The sequence below is a fragment of the Varanus komodoensis genome, unplaced genomic scaffold (genome assembly GCF_004798865.1).
Source record: "Varanus komodoensis strain SLA01 unplaced genomic scaffold, ASM479886v1 scaffold51, whole genome shotgun sequence".
In the NCBI taxonomy this organism is placed as follows: Eukaryota; Metazoa; Chordata; class Lepidosauria; order Squamata; family Varanidae; genus Varanus; species Varanus komodoensis.
The window spans coordinates 3,306,371-3,329,589 of NW_025336100.1; the positions used below are offsets into that span (position 1 = coordinate 3,306,371).

General features: G+C 40.3%; 1 protein-coding gene across 1 annotated transcript in view; it reads left to right on the forward strand.

Moving 5' to 3' along the window:
* EPHA5 (EPH receptor A5) overlaps positions 1 to 23,219 on the forward strand; it is a 262,453-nt gene that overhangs the window by 35,786 nt on the left and 203,448 nt on the right. The window contains exon 4 of the mRNA XM_044447269.1: positions 14,429 to 15,092. Within this exon, the coding sequence (XP_044303204.1) occupies positions 14,429 to 15,092 (664 nt within the window). The remainder of the gene's footprint in view (positions 1 to 14,428; positions 15,093 to 23,219) is intronic.

Genomic DNA, 23,219 nt, shown 5'->3' on the forward strand with positions numbered 1-23,219 from the left:
TGTTTTCCTACAAATGGAATTTAGGGCTTAAGTGTGTGGGACCAGTTCTCAGGTGATCTGGGCTCTAGTCCTTCACTCAGCCATGGAGCTAACTGACCTGTGAGACTGCAACCCTTCACCACACACTCTTATCTTTGTGCCTTTTACTTTTCCCCTCACTTTTTGCCTCCTGGCCAGTCACAGACTCTTAGCCTAACCTACCTTACTGGACTGTTGTTGTGAGGATAAGATGAAGAGGAGGTGAACTATGTAAGCCACCTACAGTTCTTCTGAAGGAAAAAAGGCAGAATATAAAAATAAATAAAGGAATGTAAGGTGGATCTTGCAAAGAATCCGCAACCCATGTGATCTCCTTTTCTTTCGTCCGTTTGTTCTTTTGAAGGGGAAAGAATGGAGGAAATTAGGCCTTCTCAGATTTGGATCTCTGCATGGAGGACTTTTGTCCCTTGTCTATTTAGGCTTATATTGGATAAGATGGATTTCTCCCCACAAACCTAAAAATGTCTGAGCCAGCTCAATCTAAATTTGCAGTAGTGATCATTATATTCTGCACACATGTAAGTTTCTTCTGTGCTGTATGTGTTGGAGGAAGAAGAAAAAAAGAGCTAAAAAATCAGAGCACTGTAGCACTGTTTGTCTTCAGAAGTGCAAATGCAGAATACAGATGCAACCCTCTTTGACCTTGTTCTAAGGGTGCACATGTACATAGATCTTAGAAATAGTCAATTGCTAGAGCAGCCAAGCGGTTCTTGCCTGATATGCAACACAGACTGTTATTGCACAGTCTATATACGTAATTAATGCAGTTCACAGCATCCAGTCAGAGAAGACTTCACTGCTTATTAAGGGATATATAATCATTTAAGCTTGACTAAGCTTCAAAGCCCTAATGCAGGTGTTTGAAATGAGATGTACATTTGCACTGAACAGCCACCATTTACAGAAAGATGATTAAAGATTTTGACATTGATTTATGGGTGTGGTTGTCAAGGTCTTACTCATGATTGCAATATCTGTATGGAAAGCCCTTGGGAAATTAGAAATGAGGGAGTTGGGGTGAAACAGCAGGTTCTGTGTAACATCTGCTGCATTGTGTTTCTGCTGCTGATTGTTTTTGAATGTTGTACGGCTTGTGGTTTTGTGAGCCAAAAGACAGCAAAGCAGAGAGAGGCCTAGATTTTCTGCAGTAATATGAGAGGTAAAGACCGTAGAGCTTTGTTTTGTTAATTTGCAGGGAACTAACTTTTGAGGGGGTTAATTCCAGGTAATATGAGAAACCCAATGACAATTAGTTGGGCAGTTTTTATAGGAAAATTTAGAGACTGGTTTATAGTCACTGTGGGTGTGTAATACTTTTGAAGCACAGGTGCAGGATACTGAAGACCTGATACTGAAGACCTGGCCAAACTAAAATTTGTTGTTGCCAGGGATGCTCCCTGATCCTGATCTTATGCTATGTCTCTGAAACACAGTATGGCATTTCATGAAAAAGTCTTGTTCTGCTCTTTCCTTAAGCTTGCAGCATAGGGAGGGAGCAGAAAGCAATCTCCATCACAAACTGGAGAGGGGATGACGACAGTGACTTGTCCTGTCTCCGTGCCTCCCAGCAACACTGTGCATGGCATGCTAATGAGTAGCAGTGATAGAACAACTGCTTTGCCATTTGCTCTGAGATCAGAGGAAAAGGTATGTGAGCTTGCACTGACTTTATTCCTGACCAGTATTCAGGGCTCCCTCCAGATGCTAGGACAACATCATTTGCCTTTGCCTTGCTTCTCTATCTCCAAACTGGGAGCATAGTTTTGGCCAAACCTTGTCAATGGAGATCATAGAATTATAGAATAGTAGAATTGGAAGGGGCCCTGAAGGCCATCGGGACCAATCCCCTTCTCTTGCAGGACACCATGCTCCACCATCCCACTCAGATGGCTGTCCAGTTTTGCTTGAATATCTTGAGTGTGGGAGAGCCCACCACCTCTCTAGGTAGCTGGTTCCACTGTTGTATTGCTATGACCATGAGGAAGCTTTTCCTGATGTCCAGCCTGGGTTATCGCAACTTGAATGGATTATTCTGTGTCCTACACTTTGGCATCAGCTAGAAGAGATCTTGACCTTCCTCTTTATGACAGCCTTTTTAGACAGCCTGAGGGATATCATGTCCCCCCTCAGTCTTCTTTTGTCAAGGCTGAACATGCCCAGTTCTCTCATTCTCTCCTCATACGGCAGTGTTTCTAAATCCTGGGTTATTTTTGTTGTCCTCTGCTGGACCCTTTCTAATTTACCTGCATCTTCCTAAATCTTGGTGCCCAGAGGTAGACACAGTATTCCAGGTGAGGTCTGACTAGTGAGGAATATAGAGGAACTACTACTACTTGTGATTTGGAAGTAATACTTCTGTTAATGCACCCCAAAATAACATCTACCCTTTTGGCTGCTGCATCACATTGTTGGCTCATGTTTAGCCTATTGTCCACAATTACTCCAAGATCTTTTTCTTTTTCAGTTCTGTTCAGCCACATATTCCCCATCTTGTAATGATGCATTAGGTTTCTTTTCCTAGGTGGAGGACTTGACCTTAGTGAATCTCATTCTGTTGCTTTCAGCCCAGTGTTCAAGTTTATCAAGATAGCTCAGGATCTTAATTCTGTCTTGCAGGGTGCTTACTGTGTAGTGGAGTTCTTTCCTCTACTCTTTGGCTCACTGAAACCTGGAAATTCCCTGCTTTATAGACCTTATTTTGCCACAGTGTGCATGGGTTCCTGAAGGCCTAAGTCCCAGAAGAAAATGAAGAATGAAAAAGCATGATGGGACTGACCAGACTGAGAAAACTGAGAGGCTGGAGAATGGAGCATAACAGATAAGATAAGCCCACGCTGTACCATCCAGAGAGAGAATGGAATGTGACACAGTGCATGTGCTCAAGATAAGGACCAGCATGGTCTATGTGTCAGCAGTGCTCAGAGGAGTTCACTGTTCGATCCAGTTGGACTAAGCTGATAGAGTCAACTCTAAGGTATAAAATGACTGGGCTTTCCAGCTCCCGTGTGTGTCAGAACAGTGCTGCTACTGGTCACCCACAGTCCCGATGGATCACCGAGAGGGTCTATTGGCTGTGAGTATGAGTGTTGCATGAATGCGAGTGTGAATGAGGCCTCTTGATATTGTTGCTGATGATTGCTGAACTTGTATTCTTATCCTTCTGTATTCTTTATATCATAGAATAAATGTTACACGCCTAGTGTTTAAAACCCTGATCTGGTGTTCAGTCTCTCTTTGAAAGGAGCTTTCCTTGGAAACCTGATCTTCTCCTCTTTATTGAATCAAGGATGGCTTTAGCACGGTCACAATTTGAGCTCTCTGTTCTTTAGGGTAGAACTCACTGTCCGGTCTCATCTAGTTCATTGCTTCACTCCCCCAGGAGGACTCTTATCACTTGTTTGCTTTACATCTGTCCTCATAAAGTGTCCTTGGGACTACCTGCCAAGTATTATGACCATTTTGCTCTGTCAGCATTTCTCTGCTTTTTATCCAGGAACTCAGAGTCCATTTTATTCCCATCCTGCTCCTTACCATTCTTCAGGTTTTCCTGGTTTCTTCACCTAAAATAAGCCCATTCATTCATCTCTTCACTCATTACAATTTTGTCCTGGAACGGGAGGTTCCACTCTGTATGATGACATGTGCAGGGAGAGGGACAGGGGAGTGCATCCCATTCATTCATCCATTTACTCATTGTATAGTTTCCCTCTTGATTTGTTATTGCATATACAAATCACATTTTAATTTTATACCTCTATACCTAAATACCTAATTGTTGATTCAACTTGTTTGTAATTTCCATACAAACAACAATATCAAAGATTACAACTAGGTGAATTAGTACATACAAAAATGCAGTAGCTCTTGTTGAATAGTCTTTAAATACATCCCACCAACAATGTTCCGTTAAAGCCCTTTCTTGATCAGCATTTCTTTGAAACCATCCATTTTCACATTGAATTCTTAGAAATTCCTTTTTAGTTTCATACGAATGTTTCCTTAAATAGTTCCTTATGACTTTATTGTGCTGTGATAACAGTGTTAGTTTGTGGTAGTCCGACCCAAGACTTAGACTAAATTGGGAGAAACAAATTTTAAAAAGAAGTTATCAAGTTTTATTTCCTTTCTAAATATTATATTACCTGTTACTTTATTTTCAAGCCAGTGTTTATTACATCAACATTGCTGATGAGTCTCATTCAGATTCATGATAATTCCATCTGTCCATAATGTTGTTGTTAGTTGTGAAATCACAACTGACCCATCACGACCCCATGGACAACATTCCTCCAGGCCTTCCTGTCTTCCACCATCCCCCGGAGTCCACTTAAGCTCACATCAACTGTTTCAGTGACTCCATCTAACCACCTCATTCTCTGCTGTCCCCTTCTTCTTTTGCCATCCATTGTTCCCAGCATTAGACTCTTCTCTGGGGAGGCCTTCCTTCTCGTTAGGTGGCCAAAGTATTTGAGTTTCATCTTCAGTATCTGGCCTTCTAAAGAGCAGTCAGGGTTGATCTCCTCTAGGGCTGACTGGGTTGATCTCCTTGCAGTGACTTGCAGGAGTCTTCCCCAGAACCACAGTTCAAAGGCCTCAATTCTTTGGCACTCAACCTTCCTTATGGTCCAGCTTTCATAGCCATACATTGCAACTGGGAAAACCATAGCCTTGACTATATGCACTTTTGTTGGCAGGGTGATGTCTCTGCTTTTTAGTGCGCTGTCTAGATTTGCCATAGCTTGCCTCCCAAGCAGTAAGCATCTTTTAATTTCTTGGCTGCAGTCCCCATCTGCGGTGATCTTGGAGCCCAGGAAAATAAAATCTGTCACTACCTCCATTTCTTCCCCATCTATTTGCCAGGAAGTGATAGGACCGGATGCCATGATCTTAGTTTTCTTAATGTTGAGTTTCCAGCCAACTTTTGTGCTGTCCTCCTTCACCCACATCAAGAGGCTCTTTTAGCTTCAATAATTGCTTTTCATACACATCTCCCCAATATAATTTTAATTCATTCACCCCATCTTTCTTTTGATGTGTTTCTAGTAAAATATAATATCTGGTTTCTGCTTATGAATAGAGTTTTCAATTCTAGCTCGTTTATGTTTTTTTCCCAAACCGTTTAAATTCCATGACACTATCTTCAATGTTTTTCCCATTTTTTCGATACATCAAATATTCTTTTTGGTCTCCATATGTGACTAAATAAATACTCCAACAAAAATGTAACAAAAACCCAGTTAAACGTATCTCTTATAAATCTCTTTCCCCCATCACATTGTCCACCACATTCATATATAGGAACCCCCCTACCCATCTTCTGGAGATTTTCCTCCTTCCCGCCACTTCAGACTTCCAAGGGGGGAGGGGAGTGGAGCCACCCCTATACAGACCCCAGACACCCACTCCACCCTTCTATACCCAAATTTCTATTGTATTTCTCACTCATCAATACTTATTATTTAAGAAATGTTCAATAACAACTACAACACTACAGAGTACAATATATTTTCTATATCTATTACATATAGATTTTCTTGTCTCTTCTTACTTCCTTCTTCTGTCTCTCCTCTTCTTTCTGTTTCTACTGAAAGTCTGAACCTCCTGCTGCTTTATTCAACGTCTTCTCCTCTGACCAGTCTTCTTTCTTCTTCTCTGTCACCCTTCGTGAGAATGTAGGCATATCCATTAAATTCTGCATTTGTGCTGCATATTCATCATCATCAATAATTCCAAGCTCCTTTAGTAACTTCAGTGCTTCCCTGCTTGAATCAACTCTATAATATTTTCCATTATATGAAAACCTCAAAAAAATCAGGAACCCCCAGCTATATTCAGTGGAATTCTTCTTTAATAGTTGGCAAACTTGGAACATATTTCTCCTCCACTGCAAAGTCTCATTACATAAATCAGTAAAAACTGATCTGATATCCTTCAAACATAATTGATGTCATATTACATAATTTCTGCATCAATTGTTCTTTTCTTGCATATGACCAACATCGAACCACGATGTCTTTTGGCATTGTTGCTATTAGCAAAAACACAGTCTGTATATTCTCAATACATCACTTCTGCTTCTCTTCTGTCCTTTTTATTTTCATTATTTCTTATCTCCGTAACAGCAAGATAAACAAACAAGCTAGTCCTGGGGCATTAGTTAACTTTATTATACATTCTTCATAGCTCTATCCCAATATTTTTCTGTATTTTTCTTTTCAGCACCTTCTCAGCTTTCTAACTACATGCGGGGGGAGGGGGAGGGAAGTCTCATCTGTTGTCTATCTGTTCTTATTTCTACAAATTAGAGCTTTTTAACTCTATTTCAGTTCTTATCAGCTGTTCAAGCCTGACCACCTCTTTTTCCCTCCGTTCTTCAAGCTGCTTTTAAAATAAACAGTGGAGGTGCATGCTTGCTCTGGGCAAGTTCCAGCAGTTTCAGATTACAAAAACGGGCTCTTTGCAGATCTTACAGTCCACATCTGTATTTCAAAACTTCCAAGGGGAGAGACAAAGGAATTAACTCATGTTTTATGCACTTTTCAGTATTTCTTGATCTTTATTTATTTTAATCATTTTCTTTCAATGGTCAGGAAGAGTCAGAATTCAGCATCTGAAGTCCATCCAAGCCAGCTCCACTCCCACCCCCCAATACTTGTTACTCTCAACTGCATCTTCTGATTCCTTAACATTTCTACCGTATTTGTTCTGGTTCTCTAAAGGTTAATTTCTGGAATGCCATCCTGGAACTTCAGCATGCTGCTACTTTGAAATCTTTACTCACAATCCAACTTTACTGTGGAGCCTTTGGCTTTGCCTCATTGTGCCCATCTCAATTGGATATGATGTTTGTGTGTGTAGCTAATTTTGCTCATATTCATCCCATTGTCCATGTTCTGTTTCTTGTCCTTTGTGTTCTCCTCTCATGAAATTTAGACTGCAAGATCCCTGGGGTGGGAATATCTTTGCCTTGCATCCTGTTTCTCTGCAGTGCATTATGTACACTTGTTGAACGGTATAAATAATGATGAATGAAAGTAAGATTTCTTCCTTATTTCTCTTTTGCCTTCGTAACATGCTTTGAATCTGCATCTGAATAGTAAAGCTGTAGTATTGCTTTTGGTTTTGATTATCACTCCCTCCCACACAAGTTTATCTTCTCATCTGAATCAAGGTGCTGACATTTTTGATTGCAGCTGTAATTATCAGATTGTGAAAACTACTTCATTTGTTATTTGCCCAATGAATCTTGGGTTTCAGGACTGAGGGATTAGAGGAAAGTTTCCCTGGCATAAATTTCAATTATCTGAAAGTTTTGCTCTCACTGTAATCATAGCCATGAAACCATTAAAGTTGTGTTGAATTTTCTTCTGAAGAAGGAGGCATAGTGAAAGTCAATATATTCTGTGAGGATCTTGGAATAAGTGAATTAATGGATTAATCATGCGCCTTTTGACCAATTAGTCATTTCATGGAATCTATTTATTATTTTTGCTCTGTTCTGACCAATAAAACTGTTGTCATGGCAGATAATTAATATTTGATTTGGAAAAGCCAAATTGTACAGCCAACTCAACTAAGACCCTTTCCCCACTGAACAATTATGGAAGGCTGTGCCCATGGCCACTATATTTTGACACATTCTATCTGTCAGTCACTATCTATTCTTCTCAGTTTTATCAAAGCTCTGCCTCCTGGAAGATTGGTAAATAGCATGTTAAAATAAAAATGGCAGCCCTGTGTGTGGCTCATCTCTAATGTCAGTACACATACTTACTCATGTTTCATCCTACACAGCAATCCTTTTCTTGGGAGACTGTAGTTTTTCATACTGATCCCAGGATACCAGGTGACCTCTGCGGCCTGTCAGCACACTGTTGCATGCTCATGTAGCTAGAAATTTGGAGAGCCATATTTTGCCTTAGGATTTTGCTAGAATCAGCAATGCTGGGCTAGAGGACTCTGGCCAAATTTCCTGATGTTGGAGGTGACCATATCTGGCAGGGGGTTGGGCAGAACTATGATTGATGGCAGAAGCATGTGGGAATACAGTGGAATTAAAGCAAGTGTCTCCATTGGAACCACAAGCGTTTTCATTGGACAGCTTTGTCTCATCAGCTGTGTTGTCACTATTTTGGTTTCTTCAAAGAAAGCCTGGATTACTCTTCCTATTACCTGAGCACCTTTAAAGGACAGTGTAAGCAAACTGATTATTCCTGTCTCATGTGATGTAAAGTAAATTAATGGTGCATTCCTATGCATGTTTAAGAAGAAAAAAGGCCTCCAACTCCCAACTTTTTTGGGGAGGGGGCATCTAAACATGCTCAGAATTGCATCCTAAAGAATCTGCTATAGTCTGCCAAAGTTTATATGAGAGTTGGAGAGAATGTATGTTATTGTGCTGTGAAATTGTGATGATCGGTGCTTTATTTTTCCATTATTGGCATGAAATGGAAGATGGAGGTGGGACCTACTTTGTTTTTGTTTTTTAGATCCTTAAGGCCAGCCAACTGGAGCCAAATGGAAAATACACTTGTAATGGAAGAACAGGTGCAACCCAGGAACTGAATGATCAGTATTAAAATCAATTTCACAAGTGCTTCCTCACAAAATCCATTCCTGGTCCACCCAGGCATTCTTTTCAGTAATCTAGTTTGTGGAGGTGGGGGACTGATACAGTTCATATCATCAGTAGATCCCCACTACTTTTTTTCTCTCCTAGTCTAAGGGCTGGTTGATACATTATATTTTATTAGAAATTGTGAATATAGAGCCATCTATGCACACAATATTTTATAAAGAACAGGCATCATAGGTCCCTGCTTTAAGGGGCTTACAGTCTGGTATAGACACAGGAAAGCATCAAAGGAATCGGGGGTGGGGGAAGAAATCATTACATTATGCTTAGTTACAGGAGTATATATGAATTTTCAAAAGTGAAGCAGAAAAGGTGAGATTTGTGGAACTTAGAGGAGGTAGCTGTATGGAGACATTGTGGATGTTCAGACATGAGAGGCATTAAGGATGGGTCAGTGATGGGTGGAATTGGATGAGTAATGGTTGCAGAAAGGGATGTATAGGAATATAAGAATGGAAATGTGTGGGCAAGGCCATGGAGACAAAAATTAATTTAAAGCAAGAGATCTATCATATATTCCATTGACTGGTTTTGCATATTTAGAGTGAAAGAGAAATTAATAATACTGCCAACAGAGTGCCCAATGCACATATGAGTAGATGGTGAGACCAGAGAGACTATTGTGGTAGTCAAAGTGAAAGATGACTAGGGCATTTGCCTGAGTTCTTGCTTTGCTGATGCAAAAGATGAGATGCATGGTACATCCTGTGATGACTGACAACTGAATGTGTGAACAGGTACCACTGAAATGCATTTACAGCCACCACCACTGTGGGAAGCCAGTTTAACTAGTAAATGTATATGGCTATGAAGAGACTAGTCCTGCTGAGAATCGAGGTAGTCTGGCTGTTGATGCTTAATGTGAAGTTATGAGATAACCCTTGTTTCAGAGAAACATTGCAGATGTCTTGTGCAACCTTGCATAACTAATTTTCAGGACAGAGATTGTCTCCTGTGGCAGAAATGGGGTAAGAGTCATTTGATTTTGCCAGGTGATATGAATAAAAGTTTAGGATCTTCTTGAACAAATGGAGGGGTATTTACTTGTATTTTCACAGCTGCTCAGTGTTGACCTTTTACAGCTGTTAGAAAATTTCATTAAAAAACCCATAAGTATGCAAATAGCAAGAGGTGTTTCTGTTCAGAAAGACCTGGGAAGAAAAGGTAGAAAATTATAGTGAATGTTTCTAAAATGGAGGAAGAGAGGGATGCTTTAGGACTTGTTTGACTTGGGGCCTCTTGAGAGAGTTTGAAGATCTCTGGGGAACAGAATGTTTCCCATGCATTGGGCTAATGATAAGACAATTAATGGTGTAGTGAAGCTATCTTAGTCTTTCAGCTGCTGCAAGGATATCTGGTACAGACAGGTCTCTGTAAAGAAGGGTCAAGGGGGAGGAAGACAGCAAACCAAGATTAGGCGAAATAAGCCATGGTTCTTTTGCTAATCAGAGAGGTAGTTCAGTGAACCACGGTTAAAACTAACAATAGCTTAGCAATACATTCAAATGGTTTCTGGCTGCTCCCTTCTGCAAAATTAAGTTGATAGTGGTTTTTGCTGTTTTAAATAGCTGACAGTGGATTTTTGTTTCATATTTGGCATAGTACATTCTGAAAGAGAGCAGAACAGCCTCTTTAAAAGACACTATAATTACAGCAATTCTCTTTGTTTTGTGCAGCTGTGATGTTCATTCATTCATTCTAAGCATAATTTAACTGCACAAGAAACTGGTGCAGGCCCCCCTCTCCAATGTGTTAGTACCTCCCAAAATATTCTTTAAGGATACAACATTATGAAAGAGGAAGGATAAATGAGAAGGATTAGAGAAATTAAGAGAAAGATAGATAGGAAAGAAAGAAGAAAAGCAAAGGAAAGGAAAAGGAAGGAACACAAAAATGCCTTGCAACGAGTGGGTGAGTTCATCTTTTCTCCATAGACTGTAAGTGAGGATTAAGACTTCCTCCCTCAAAAAGTCTTACTGAGGGGTTGAAAACCCTCTCCTCTGTTTATTATTGGGGTACTGGAATGTAACCATTCACAAGATAGTTTTTATCCTGCCAAATATGTTGAAAGTTCTGAATGGTATACTGTCACAGAATAAGAGGCTCCTCACAAAATGGAAGCTCAAAAACTGCTTAGAAACTCTGATAGAATGCTTAGAAAAGGATAGTTTTAATAAGTGGGAAAAGGAGATAAAAGAAAATGATTAAAAGAAGAAGAGTTTGGTAGAATAGCATTATGTAAACTGAAAATACTACCTAAGATATTTTTATTTATCATGCTACCAATTAAAATAACATAAAGGTTTAAAAGAGTGGCAAGATATGAATATTGATTTTTGTAATGGGGATTTAAAAAGGATAAATTAAAAGGATAGCATGGGTCACAAAGGATAGGGGAATTGGTTAACCCTAATGTTATATTATATAGCTAAACAATTGAAGTATATGTACTGTATATAATACCACAACATGATAGGCTAATATGGTTAAGATCAAAATCTTCCAGATTAAAAATAATATCTATCAGGGATACTTCTAAATATGAAAAGGAAAATATTACAAAAAGGTAGAAACTCCTTTCCTTAAAAGCACATTACAAATTTGGAACAAGCATAAGGAAAATTTTATGTCATCAATCTCTCTATTATTCCCAATTACCGAACTAGAGGGATTTCAGTTAAACTTAAGGAAGATATTAGGGAAAGTATTAAGAAATAAACAAATGGTTAGATTAAAAGAATGGTTAGAGAAAATAAATAAAAAGAGAGATAAAATTAATATTGAGCAAGGTAACTTGGTATAATAATATTCTAATAGAAAGTTGGACAAGAGAATGGATAAGGAAAAGAGGTAGATGAATGGAGTGTACAAAATCTGAAGATATGATTATGGAAAAGCAAAAACGAGAATATGAGAGAGAAAGGAATTGTAAGTAAAATTCATAATATTAGAAGAACAAGATCAATATGATTCACTTAAAGCAAACTGGGAAGTAGATTTGAAAAAGAATATTAGTAATTGGGAAAATATTTGGATGAAGAGCATATAAAAATGTATGTCAGTAAGAATAAAGGAAAATGTTTTCCAGATTGTATGGAAGTGGTATCTAACTCTGGTGAAGTTTAATTGTATAGATAATAAGTACTCCAATTTATGTTGGAGATGTGATTGTGAAGTGGGTACATCTTTCCATTTGTGGTGGGACTGTGAATATACAATGAAATTTTGAAAAGAGGTTTTTAAAGGGTGCCGTAAAATACTAAGTTTAAATATACATCTATGCCCTAGAATGTCATGCTCCATGTTGAAGGTGGTGTTAGCTCTTTTTAGTGTGAAAGGGAGGAGAAGAATTCAGTCTGGAATTAACTACATATCATTAAGCCACTTTCCCCTAATGGCCAGTACTCTAACTTTGCCTGTTTCTTCTGTTATCAACTTCTGCAGTACTCTTCTTTTGTATCGCAAAGTCAGCCTACCTGGGCAACTTTATCATAACAAAGACTCTCAGGTAGAACACCTTTGTCCTGATCTCAGAAGGATGGGAAGAAGATTGCCCAAAATAAGATCAAAGATGCTTTGTGGAGGGAGATACTGAATAGTATTAACACTGTGTGTGTCGGGTTTTAAGGAAGGATGGCAATTTTTCTCTTCCAGGAAGGAACAGAGAGAGGAGGCCCAGTTGAGAGATGTGAAGAAGACGGGCAGGAGAAGTATGGTTGCCAATCAGTGTCTGTAGGTCAGGATGAAATACTTAGGTTATAGCCAATGGTGAGGACTGACAAGAGTTGCAGACCTGCTGTAGGTTAACTGTTGCTTTTGTGAAATGAAAATCTATTTCTTTGTATGCCGCCTACTTGTATTTTTGTTAGTTTTTATTCCCTTTTAGTATTTAGTTCTCAAATGTTGGATTATATCTGTTTATCTGTATTGTTTTATTACAGATTGTTTTTGATAAATCAATAAAGTATAATACTGCTTAATGATATTGTCATGGATTTGCTTGTTGCCATCCTGATTAGTTAGAATGTACTCTTATCCAGCCCTGGTAGCAGTTAAATGACATCTCTGTAGATCAGCAGTCTATTAAATTCTACACCCAATATTCTCTGCTGCTGCAAGAAGTAGTCAGGTAGTGTTGGTGAGGGATGGTAGTCAGTGAGCACTGGCTGACAGGATAGTAAGAGACAGCTGGAAAGGAGACTGTCCTTGAGTGCTTTTGGTATCTGTGAGAGCTGAGTGCTGCTATAAGTGCTGCTTTCTAACTCATATGGAGTCTTGCTTTCTATCTGAACAGGGCCATTGTAATCACGAATCACTTTGTGTTACCATTGATCATTTATGTGCTTTTGAAGGGTAGCTGTGATAAAGTAAAATAAAAAAGAGTAGGCAAAATGAAGATGGAAGAAAACATTACAGCAAAGTAGACCGAAACAGAATGATCCAACCTTCCCTAACTTCGTGCTCCAACCAGATATTTGGGACTTCCGACACCCATCAGTCCTAACCAGCATGACTAGTGTCAGGAATTCCAGAAGTTGTAGTCTAAAACTTCTGATGGGCACCAGGTTGGGAAAGGCTGAAACAACTAAATGAGCCTAAAAAACAATGTATTTTTTTCTTACTATCAGAACATGGGTAATATGAGAAATTAACTTTTTTTTTGGCAGAAGTATTTTGCTTCCCTACGAAGTGCTTTATGATTGTTATTCAGTGTATAGCTTAGACTGGAAAATGCAATGTTTGAATGGGTTCTTAATTAGGTGTTCTAAGTAGGGCTGGAACAAATGCAAGAGGAATCTGTCCCTCTAGCATTCACAGAGTTCTTCTCATGCTTGGCCTAGTCTTACAAACCAAGAGGAAGTCTGCACAACTGCCAACCTTCTTTCACATTAGGTAGAGCAACCCAAACAGCTGCTACATGTAGCATGGAAAGAAGTGCAGCTAGCGGTCATGGAAGGCTCACCAAGAATGGAGCCCCTTGTGACAGCTAGCAGCCTCTCTTTTCCATACCATGTGAAGCAGCTGCTTGGACTGCTGCAAGTGGTGCAGAAGAGGGACACTGCTTGTGCAGGGCATGGGACTTGATTCCTAGTGAGGGCCCTGCAAACTCTGGTGCACTCGACAGTGAAGCAGCCCAGAGACTGGGAGAGCCAAGCCCAGAGAAACTGACAGATTTTCCCTCCAACAGATTCCTTATATATCCCTAGTTCTAAGCTAAACATCCCAAAAGAACACAAAGAAAGCTTAATGGCACACATGCAAGAGTACAGATGCTCATGTATTATGGACTATTTGGAAAATTAGACCCAATGCCAGGACCCTAAAGTGCTGTGCAGAATTGGAAGCAGATTTATCCTGCTTCCTTGTCTGCTGCTTTAACATTAAGGATCCATTCCTTAATCCTTGTATTTAGGGATTCTCAGGGCACTATACTAGAATTTCTTTCCATGCTATGGCTCAACTAAAATGTGTGAAGTATTAGTAATAATATGAGTACCTCTGAGCATATGCAGAATAAGGGAGGAGATTGGAATGTACCAAAAAGGACTGGATTTTTCCTTTCACTGACAGAATCTGGTCAGTTCCTTCTCAGTTGGCTTGGAGGAAAAGAGGCTGTCTTTCAAGTTTTGTAAATAACTTTCACCTCAGCTTAATGGGATCTAGCACACTGCCAGATCCAGAGTTGTAGACAGTTGCATATTTTTAAATTATGTTTTCATTTCTCTTTCTCTTCTCCTTCTCCCCATTATTTAGTGGGAAGAAATTGGTGAGGTGGATGAAAATTATGCACCAATCCACACTTATCAAGTGTGCAGAGTGACGGAACAGAGTCAGAACAACTGGCTTCTGACAAGCTGGATCTCGAACAAAGGGGCCTCTCGGATCTTCATAGAACTGAAATTTACCCTTCGAGATTGTAACAGCCTTCCTGGGGGGCTTGGGACTTGCAAAGAGACTTTTAATATGCACTATTTTGAATCTGATGATGAAGATGGAAGGAACATGAAAGAAAACCACTACATCAAGATTGATACCATTGCAGCAGATGAGAGTTTTACAGAGTTAGACCTTGGCGATAGAGTAATGAAGCTGAACACAGAGGTGAGAGATATTGGCCCTCTGACCAAAAAGGGATTTTACCTTGCTTTCCAGGATGTGGGTGCCTGCATTGCACTGGTGTCTGTGCGGGTGTATTATAAAAAGTGCTCTGTGGTGGTTCGAAACCTAGCCATCTTTCCTGACACTCTCACTGGAGCAGATTCTTCACAGCTTCTGGAAGTCTTAGGGTCATGTGTGAACCACTCAGTGACTGATGAACCTCCAAGGATGCACTGCAGTGTTGAAGGGGAGTGGCTGGTGCCCATTGGAAAATGCATGTGTAAGGCAGGGTATGAAGAGAAGAACAACACCTGTCAGGGTAAGAATTTAATGTCAGAAATAGTTTTGCTGATGTTTTTGGAAGATAAATGTTGATACTTATTAAACCTTTACAGTGCCTTGCAGAAGTATTCACCTCTTCCTTTGACTTTTCCACATTTTGTTGTGTTACAGCTAGTAATTGGCATTGTTAGCACTTGATGCTCAACATTGTGAAGGTGCAAATGACTGTTATTTTAGAACAAAAGTTAAGTGAACAAATACAAAAAGTCACTTGCTGGTTACATTTGTCTTCATCCCCTTTGCTGTGAACTGTGTAAATAACCTCTGGTGCTTCCAGAAGTAAGTGAATGCACCATATGATCTGAGAGAGACACCTGTTTCTGGAAGGTGCTAGAGTTTGTTGGAGGATATTTATAAGCAAACAACATCATGAAGACCAAGGAGCTATCAAAACCCTGGTTAAAGATGTGCAGAAGCACCAATCAGGGTTTTGTTATTTTCAAAAAGCATCCCTGAAAGCACAATTAAATTCATTGTTAAAAATGATCCAAGAAGACTCATAGCTGAATTGTTGCCAAGGGTACTTCTACTATGTATTGACTCGAGGAAGTGAATACTTTTGAAAGCAACAAGTGCCAATTTCTCTATTTTACTTAATTTTTGTCCCACAGTTAACAATATTTTGTACCTGCACAGTGTTGAATATCCTGTGTATAGCAAGTGGTGACAATAACAATGAAATGCATTTCAATTCCAGGTTGTAACACAACAAGGAATGGAAAAATCAAAGAGAGTAATTCTGCAAGGCACCATATAATGAGAGTGAATAAATAGGTTACCATAACTTAATGAGAGCAGAGTGCTTGTTGATTTGATTCACTGCTTCCTATGTACTGCATCACAAATAAGGTTTTCATACTATTTCCAACACCCTATGTCTCAGTGAAAGGCTCTTCACGCATTCAGCTGTGAGTCATCAAGTGCTAATGTGTCAAATGGTGTGCATGGATGTGTGACTATGCCCTGACATAATCCTCAACTATGCTCTTAGGGATGATGTTCAGGAGAGAACTTGTTTACAATATACCTCTAAAAGAATGTAAGATGAGTGTGTACAGACTTTATTTTTTCACTGTTATTTTATTAGAGAAGCATCATATTCAGAAATTGAGGTCACATAGAGCTTGTTAATAAATTGGCAATGTGCTGGAAGTGTTGGAAATAATTGGAAGAAATGTACATTTTCTCATGATAGTGGTGGGAATCTGTTACAAGGAAGGAACCAGACTATTCAAGTCCAGATAGTTTGGATTTACTTAATAGAAAAAATGGGCAAATTGAGTCCTATAGGCTTCATGCACTCTTTTTTCATTCCAGTGTGATCACACATGTTTTCTTTTAAAACTGGAAAAGGGAGAGTGTTGTGATTTGCTACTCAAATTCAGTGGCACACCATGACAGAACTGCTGAATAGCTTGTTTTCAAACAAACCTTGAGCATTCTAAGCCTCTAGCAGTTGTAGCAGTTTGCTGCCAGATTGTGTGCTGGCCTCCATTTCTGAGGCCTCATGGAGAATGGGTGAGGTTCCAGAGGACAGGAGGGTGGCATCAGTGGTCCCAATTTTCAGAAAGGGTAGCAGAGGGGACGCGGGGAATTACAGGCCAGTTAGCCTTATGCCCATTCTGGGAAAGACAATGGAAAATTTTAATTTCTTGGCTGCAGTCACCATTTGCAGTGATCTTGGAGCCCAAGAAAATAAAATCTGTTATTTCTTCCCCATCTATTAGCCAGGAAGTGAGAGGACCAGATGCCATGATCTTAGTTTTCTTAATGTTGAGTTTCAAGCCAACTTTTGCGCTCTCCTCTTTCCCCCACATCAAGAGGCTCTTTAGTTCCTCTTCACTTTCTGCCATTAGAGTGGTATTGTCTACATATCTGAGGTTTTTGATTTGCTCCTGGTACTCTTAATCCTGACTGGTGATTCATTTAGCCCTGCCTTTTTCATGTGGTATTTAGCAAATAAGTTAAATAGGCAGGGGGACAATATAACAGCCTTGCCTTGTTTCTCACTGTTACTTCTTGAACTGCATGCAGGTTTTTCAAGAGACAAATAAGATGGTTGGGTACTCCCATCTCTTGCCACAATTTGTTGTGATCCACACAGTCAAAGACTTTAGCATAGTCAGTGAAGCAGAAGTAGATGTTTTTCTGGAACTCCCTAGCTTTCTCCATGATCCAGCGTATGTTGGTTATTTGATCTCTAGTTCCTCTGCCTCTTCGAAGTCCTGCCAGTACTTCTGGTAGTTCTCGGTGCACATACTGCTGAAGCCTAGCTTGTAGGATTTTGAGCATGATTTTGCTAGCGTGCAAAATGAGTGCAATTCTATGGTAGTTTGAACATTCTTTGATATTACCCTCGTGGGGACTGGAATATAAACTGACCTTTTGCAATCTGTGGCCACTGTTGAATTTTCCAAATTTGCTGGCATATTGAGTGTAGCACTTTAACTGCATTGTCTTTCAGGATTTTGACTACCGCAGCTGGAATACCATCTTCTCCATCAGCTTTGTTGTTGCTAAGACTTCCTAAGGCCTATGTGACTTCACACTCCAGGATACCTGGCTCAATAACTCCATCGTGGTTATCAGGGACATTAAGATCTTTCTTGTATTGTTCTTCTGTGTAATCTTGCCACTTCTTCTAAATCTCCTCTGCCTCTGTTACATCCCTGCCATTTTTGTCCTTTATCATGCCCATCTTGGCATGAAACATTCCCTTCATATCTCCTATTTTCTTAAAGGGATCTCTAGCTTTTCCCATTCTATTATTTTCCTTTCTTTGCACTGTTCATTTAAGAAGGCCTTCTTATCTCTTCTAGCTATCTCTGGATTCAATTCTGCATTCAATTCCAATTCTGCATTCAGTTGGGTGTTTCTTTCTCCCTTGCCTTTTGCTTCCCTTCTTTCCTCAGCTATTTGTAAAGCCTCCTCAGACAGACATTTTGCTTTCTTGCATTTCTTTTTCTTTGGGATGGTTTTAGTTGCTGCCTCTTGTACAATGTTGCGAACCTCCGTCCATAGTTCTTCAGGCACTCTGTTTATCAGATCTAATCCCTTAAATCCGTTCATCACCTCCACTGAGGAATATAATTGCCCTAGTGCTTTTCCCTACTTTCTTCAATTTTTGCATTAAGTAGCTCATGATCTGAACCACAGTCAGCTCCAGGTCTTGTTTTTACTGACTGGTTAGAGCTTATCCATCGTTGGCTGCAAAGCACATAATCAATCTGATTTCGGTGTTGAGCATCTGGTGAGGTCCATGAGTAGACTTGCTTCTTGGAAAAGAGTGTTTGCTACAACCAGCATGCCCTCTTGACAAACCTCTGTTAGCTTTTGCCCTGCTTTATTTTTTACTTCAATGCTAAATTTGCCTGTTATTCTGGTTATCTTTCGACTTTCTGCTTTAGTATTCCAATCCCCCATGATGATAAAGACATCATTTTTTGGTTTGAGTTCTAGCAGGTGTTCTATGCGTTCATAGAACCGGTCAACTTCAGCCACTTCGGCATCAGTGATTGGGGCATAGCCTTGGATTACTGTGATGTTGAATGGTTTGCCTTGGATTCGAACTGAGATCATTCTGTCATGTTGGAGATTGTATCCCAGTACTGCTTTTCCTACTCTTTTATTGACTATGAAGGCTATTCCATTTCTTCTGAGGGATTCTTGCCCACAGTAGTATACCTGATGGTCATCTGAATTAAATTCACCCATTCCTGTCCATTTTAGTTCACTGATTCCCAAGATGTCAATATTAAATCTTGTCATCTCTTGTTTGACCACGTCCAGCTTGCCTTGATTCATCAATCTTACATTCCAGGTTTTTGTGCAGTATTCTACTTTAAAGCACTGGACTTTCCTTCCACCACCAGATACATCTGCAACTGAATGTCCTTTCAGCTTCAACCCTCTTGCTTCACTCTTTCTGGTGCTACTTGTACTAGTCCTCTGCTCTTTCCCAGTAGCACATTGGATACCTTCCAACCTGAGGGTACATCTTCCAGCATCATATCTCTTTGCCTTTTGGTACTGTCCATGGGGTTTTCATGGCAAGGATATTGGAGTGGGTTGCCATTACCTTCTCCAGTGGATCAGGTTTTTTCAGAGCTCTCTGCTATGACCTGTCCATCTTGGGTGCCCCTACATGGCATAGCTCATCATTGCACTGCACAAGCCCCTTCACCACAGCAAGTGATTCATGAAGAGGTCAATGCATGATTAGGGAGCAGAAATTCTTCTAGCCAGCTACGAGGAATTCTTAATTTCTGAATGGAAAATCTCTTGCAAGACAACCTGGCAGAATTTGCTGAGTTGGGACTAACAATATGTAGCTCCAAAATAGCAAACATTAGTGAGGGTACACTAGCTGATTTTCATGGAAATTCTTTAAAGGTGTTGAACAAATGTATCAGGAAAATGTTGGTTCAGGGTCCTTGCTTGCTGAATTGCTTAAATTCATTCTCCTTCTGCATAGAACCATTGAATATGACAGCAGGGGTATTTCCACTCTGTTTGGTTTTTGTAGGTTACAGCAACAGCAGACAAGAAAATTTGCTCAAATTAACCAAATCTTAAAAATTGGAGGATGTGTAAAAAGAACCCTGGGTTATCTATCCAAAGTTTGGCAGGACAATAGAAACTTGCAAACACAACAACCTTATGGCATAACCCTAACTTCAGTTTAACCTTAAATTAATGGATGTAGGCCATTTTCCAGATGACAGTACCAATATTGCGAACGTACAATATAGGCATATTTGCTGCAATGCATAGTAGACTTTGCTCATGAATGCTTTTCACCTGCTAATGAGGATATAAAATAATACCTTGCAAGATGAGGTTTTTTTAAAGGCTTACTTTGTAAGACATGATGCAAATCTTGCTCTCTGTCATTAACATATGGGAGCAATTGAAGTCTCTCTGGCCAGAACCATTAAGTGGCAATGATGTTTTCAGTACATCATCTGGTTGAAGCAGGAGGCACATGTTGTTGTTGCTGTTGTTTTTAGTCGCGAAGTCATATTCAACCCATCGCGACCCCATGGACAACATTCCTCCAGGCCTTCCTGTCCTCCACCATCCCCCGGAGTCCACTCAAGCTCACACCAGCTGCTTCAGTGACTCCATCTAGCCACCTCATCCTCTACCGTCCCCTTCGTCTTTTGCCATCTATTGTTCCCAGCAATAGGCTCTTCCCCAGGGAGTCCTTCCTTCTCATTAGGTGGCCAAAGTATTTGAGTTTCATCTTCAGTATCTGACCTTCTAAAGAGCAGTCAGGGTTGATCTCCTCTAGGACTGACCGGGTTGATCACCTTGCGGTCCAAGGGAGTCGCAGGAGTCTCCTCCAGCACCACAATTCAAAGGCCTCAATCCTTTTGCACTCAGCTTTCCTTATGGTTCAGCTTTCATAGCCATACATTACAATTGGGAAAACCATAGCCTTGACTATACACACTTTTATTGGCAGGGTGATGTCTCTGCTTTTTAGTATGCTGTCTAGATTTGCCATAGCTTTCCTCCCCAGGAGCAAGCATCTTTTAATTTCTTGGCTGCAGTCCCCATCTGTGGTGATCTTGGAGCCCAGGAAAATAAAATCTGTCACTACCTCCATTTCTTCCCCATCTATTTGCCAGGAAGTGATAGGACCAGATGCCATGCTCTTAGTTTTCTTCATGTTGAGATTCAAGCCAATTTTTGTGCTCTCCTCCTTCATCCGCATCAAGAGGCTCTTTAGTTCCTCTTTCTGCCATGAGAGTGGCATCATCTGTATATCTGAGGTTGTTGATATTTCTCCCAGGAATCTTAATTCCAACTGATGATTCATCTAGGCCCATCTTTCTCACGATGTGCCCGGCATATAAGTTAAATAGACAGGGCGACAGTATACAGCCTTGCCGAACTCCTTTCTCAATTTTGAACCAATCAGTGGTTCTGTGTCCAGTTCTCACTGTTGTTTCTTGACCCGCATATAGGTTTCTCAAGAGACAAATGAGATGGTCAGGTACTCCCATCTCTTTAAGAACTTGCTACAGTTTGTTGTGATCCACACAATCAAAGGCTTTAGCATAGTCAATGAAGCAGAAGTAGATGTTTTTCTGGAACTCCCTAGCTTTCTCCATGATCCAGTGTATGTTGGCAATTTGATCTCTAGTTCCTCTCCCTCTACTTTTCCCTACTCGCCTACTACTTTTCCTTACTTTCTTCACCTTAAGCCTAAATTTTGCAACGAGAAGCTCATGATCAGAGCCACAGTCAGCTCCTGGTCTAGTTTTTACTGTCTGTATAGAGCTTCTCCATCTTTGGCTGCAGAGCACATAGTCAGTCTGATTTCTGTGTTGACCATCTGGTGCTGTCCATGTGTAGGGTCGTCTCTTGGGTTGTTGGAAAAGAGTGTTTGCTATGACCATCGTATTCTCTTGACAAAAGTCTACCAGCCTGTGCCCTACTTCATTTTGTACTCCAAGGCCAAACTTGCCTCTTATTCCAGTTATCTTTTGGCTTCCTACTTTAGCATTCCAATCCCCCATGATGATAAGGACATCAGTTTTTGGAGTTAATTCTAGAAGGTGTTGTCGGCCTTCATAGAACCGGTCAACTTCAGCCTCTTCAGCACCAGTGTTTGGGGCATAGACTTGGACTATTGTGATGTTGAATGATTTGCCTTGGATTTGAACTGAGATCTTTCTGTCATTTTGGAGATTGTATCCCAGCACTGCTTTCCCTACCCTTTTATTGACTATGAATGCTACTCCATTTCTTCTGAGGGATTCTTGCCCACAGTAGTGTACCTGATGGTCATCTGAATTAAATTCACCCATTGCTGTCCATTTTAGTTCACTGATTCCTAAGATGTCGATGTTCAGTCTTGTCATCTCTTGTTTGACCACATCCAGCTTGCCTCGATTCATGGATCTTACATGCCAGGTTCCTATGGAGTATAGATCTTTGCAGCATCGGACTCTCCTTTCACCACCAGATACATCTGCAACTGAGTGTCCTTTTGGCTTTGACCCAGTCGCTTCATTCTTTCTGGAGCTACTAGTACCCCATATTGGACACCTTCTGACCTGAGGGGCTCATCTTCCAGTGTCATATCTTTTTGCCTTTTTGTACTGTCCATGGGGTTTTCATGGCAAGGATACTGGAGTGGGTTGACATTTCTTTCTCCAGTGGATCACGTTTTGTCTGAGCTCTCTGCTATGACCTGTCCATCTTGGGTGACCCTGCATGGCATAGCTCATAGCTTCATTGAGCTACGCAAGCCCCTCGCCACGACAAGGCAGTGATCTATGAAGGTGAGGAGGCACATAGCTAAGAAAGTTCATCCACAGTAGACACTTAAACAACTAAGGTGACCTGGAGCTAATCTCATTATTCATTCATTCATTCATTCATTCATTCACATATTTATATGCTGCCTGTAACTGCCAAAGACCTTCCTAGGCAGCTTACAAGTAACAACATCTTAAAACCTTTTGGAACAGTTAAAATAATAACATATCAATACAACAATAAAAATATAAAAAGGCCACCAGCTTTTATAAGGGCTAAGTATTAAATTCTTTTTCAAAGGTATGTCTTTGTTTGGCACCAAAAATAAAATAAAGACAGGTGAATTTTTCTAGGGAGGGAATTCCAGAGATGGGGAGCAGCAATAGAAAAGGCCCTTCACCTATTTGCCACCCCTCTCACCTCCTGGGGTGGGGGGCTCTCACAGGAGGTCCTCCTGTGCTGATCTTAGGAGGCAGGTAGGTATATACAAGTGTAGAGAGCCCTTCAGATAGCCCAGCCCCAGGCCATTTGGGGTTTATATGTCAAAACAAGCACCTTGGTTTGGGCCCAGGCCACAACTGGTAACCAATGTAGTTCTTTCAAAATCGCTGTTACATCGGCTGCTCTAGGAGTGCCTGTCATGAACCGAGCAGCCTGTTTTTGTACCAATTGCAATTGCCAGATCATCCTCAAGGGCAGCCCCATGAAGAGCACATTAGAATAATCTAGTTTGGAGGTCTGTTTGGGGTTCTTCAGGTTCTTCCTGGTATATGATTCACCTGCAATTTTGCATTGAATTATGTTTACTTAATGAATGTTTTGTTTTATTTTT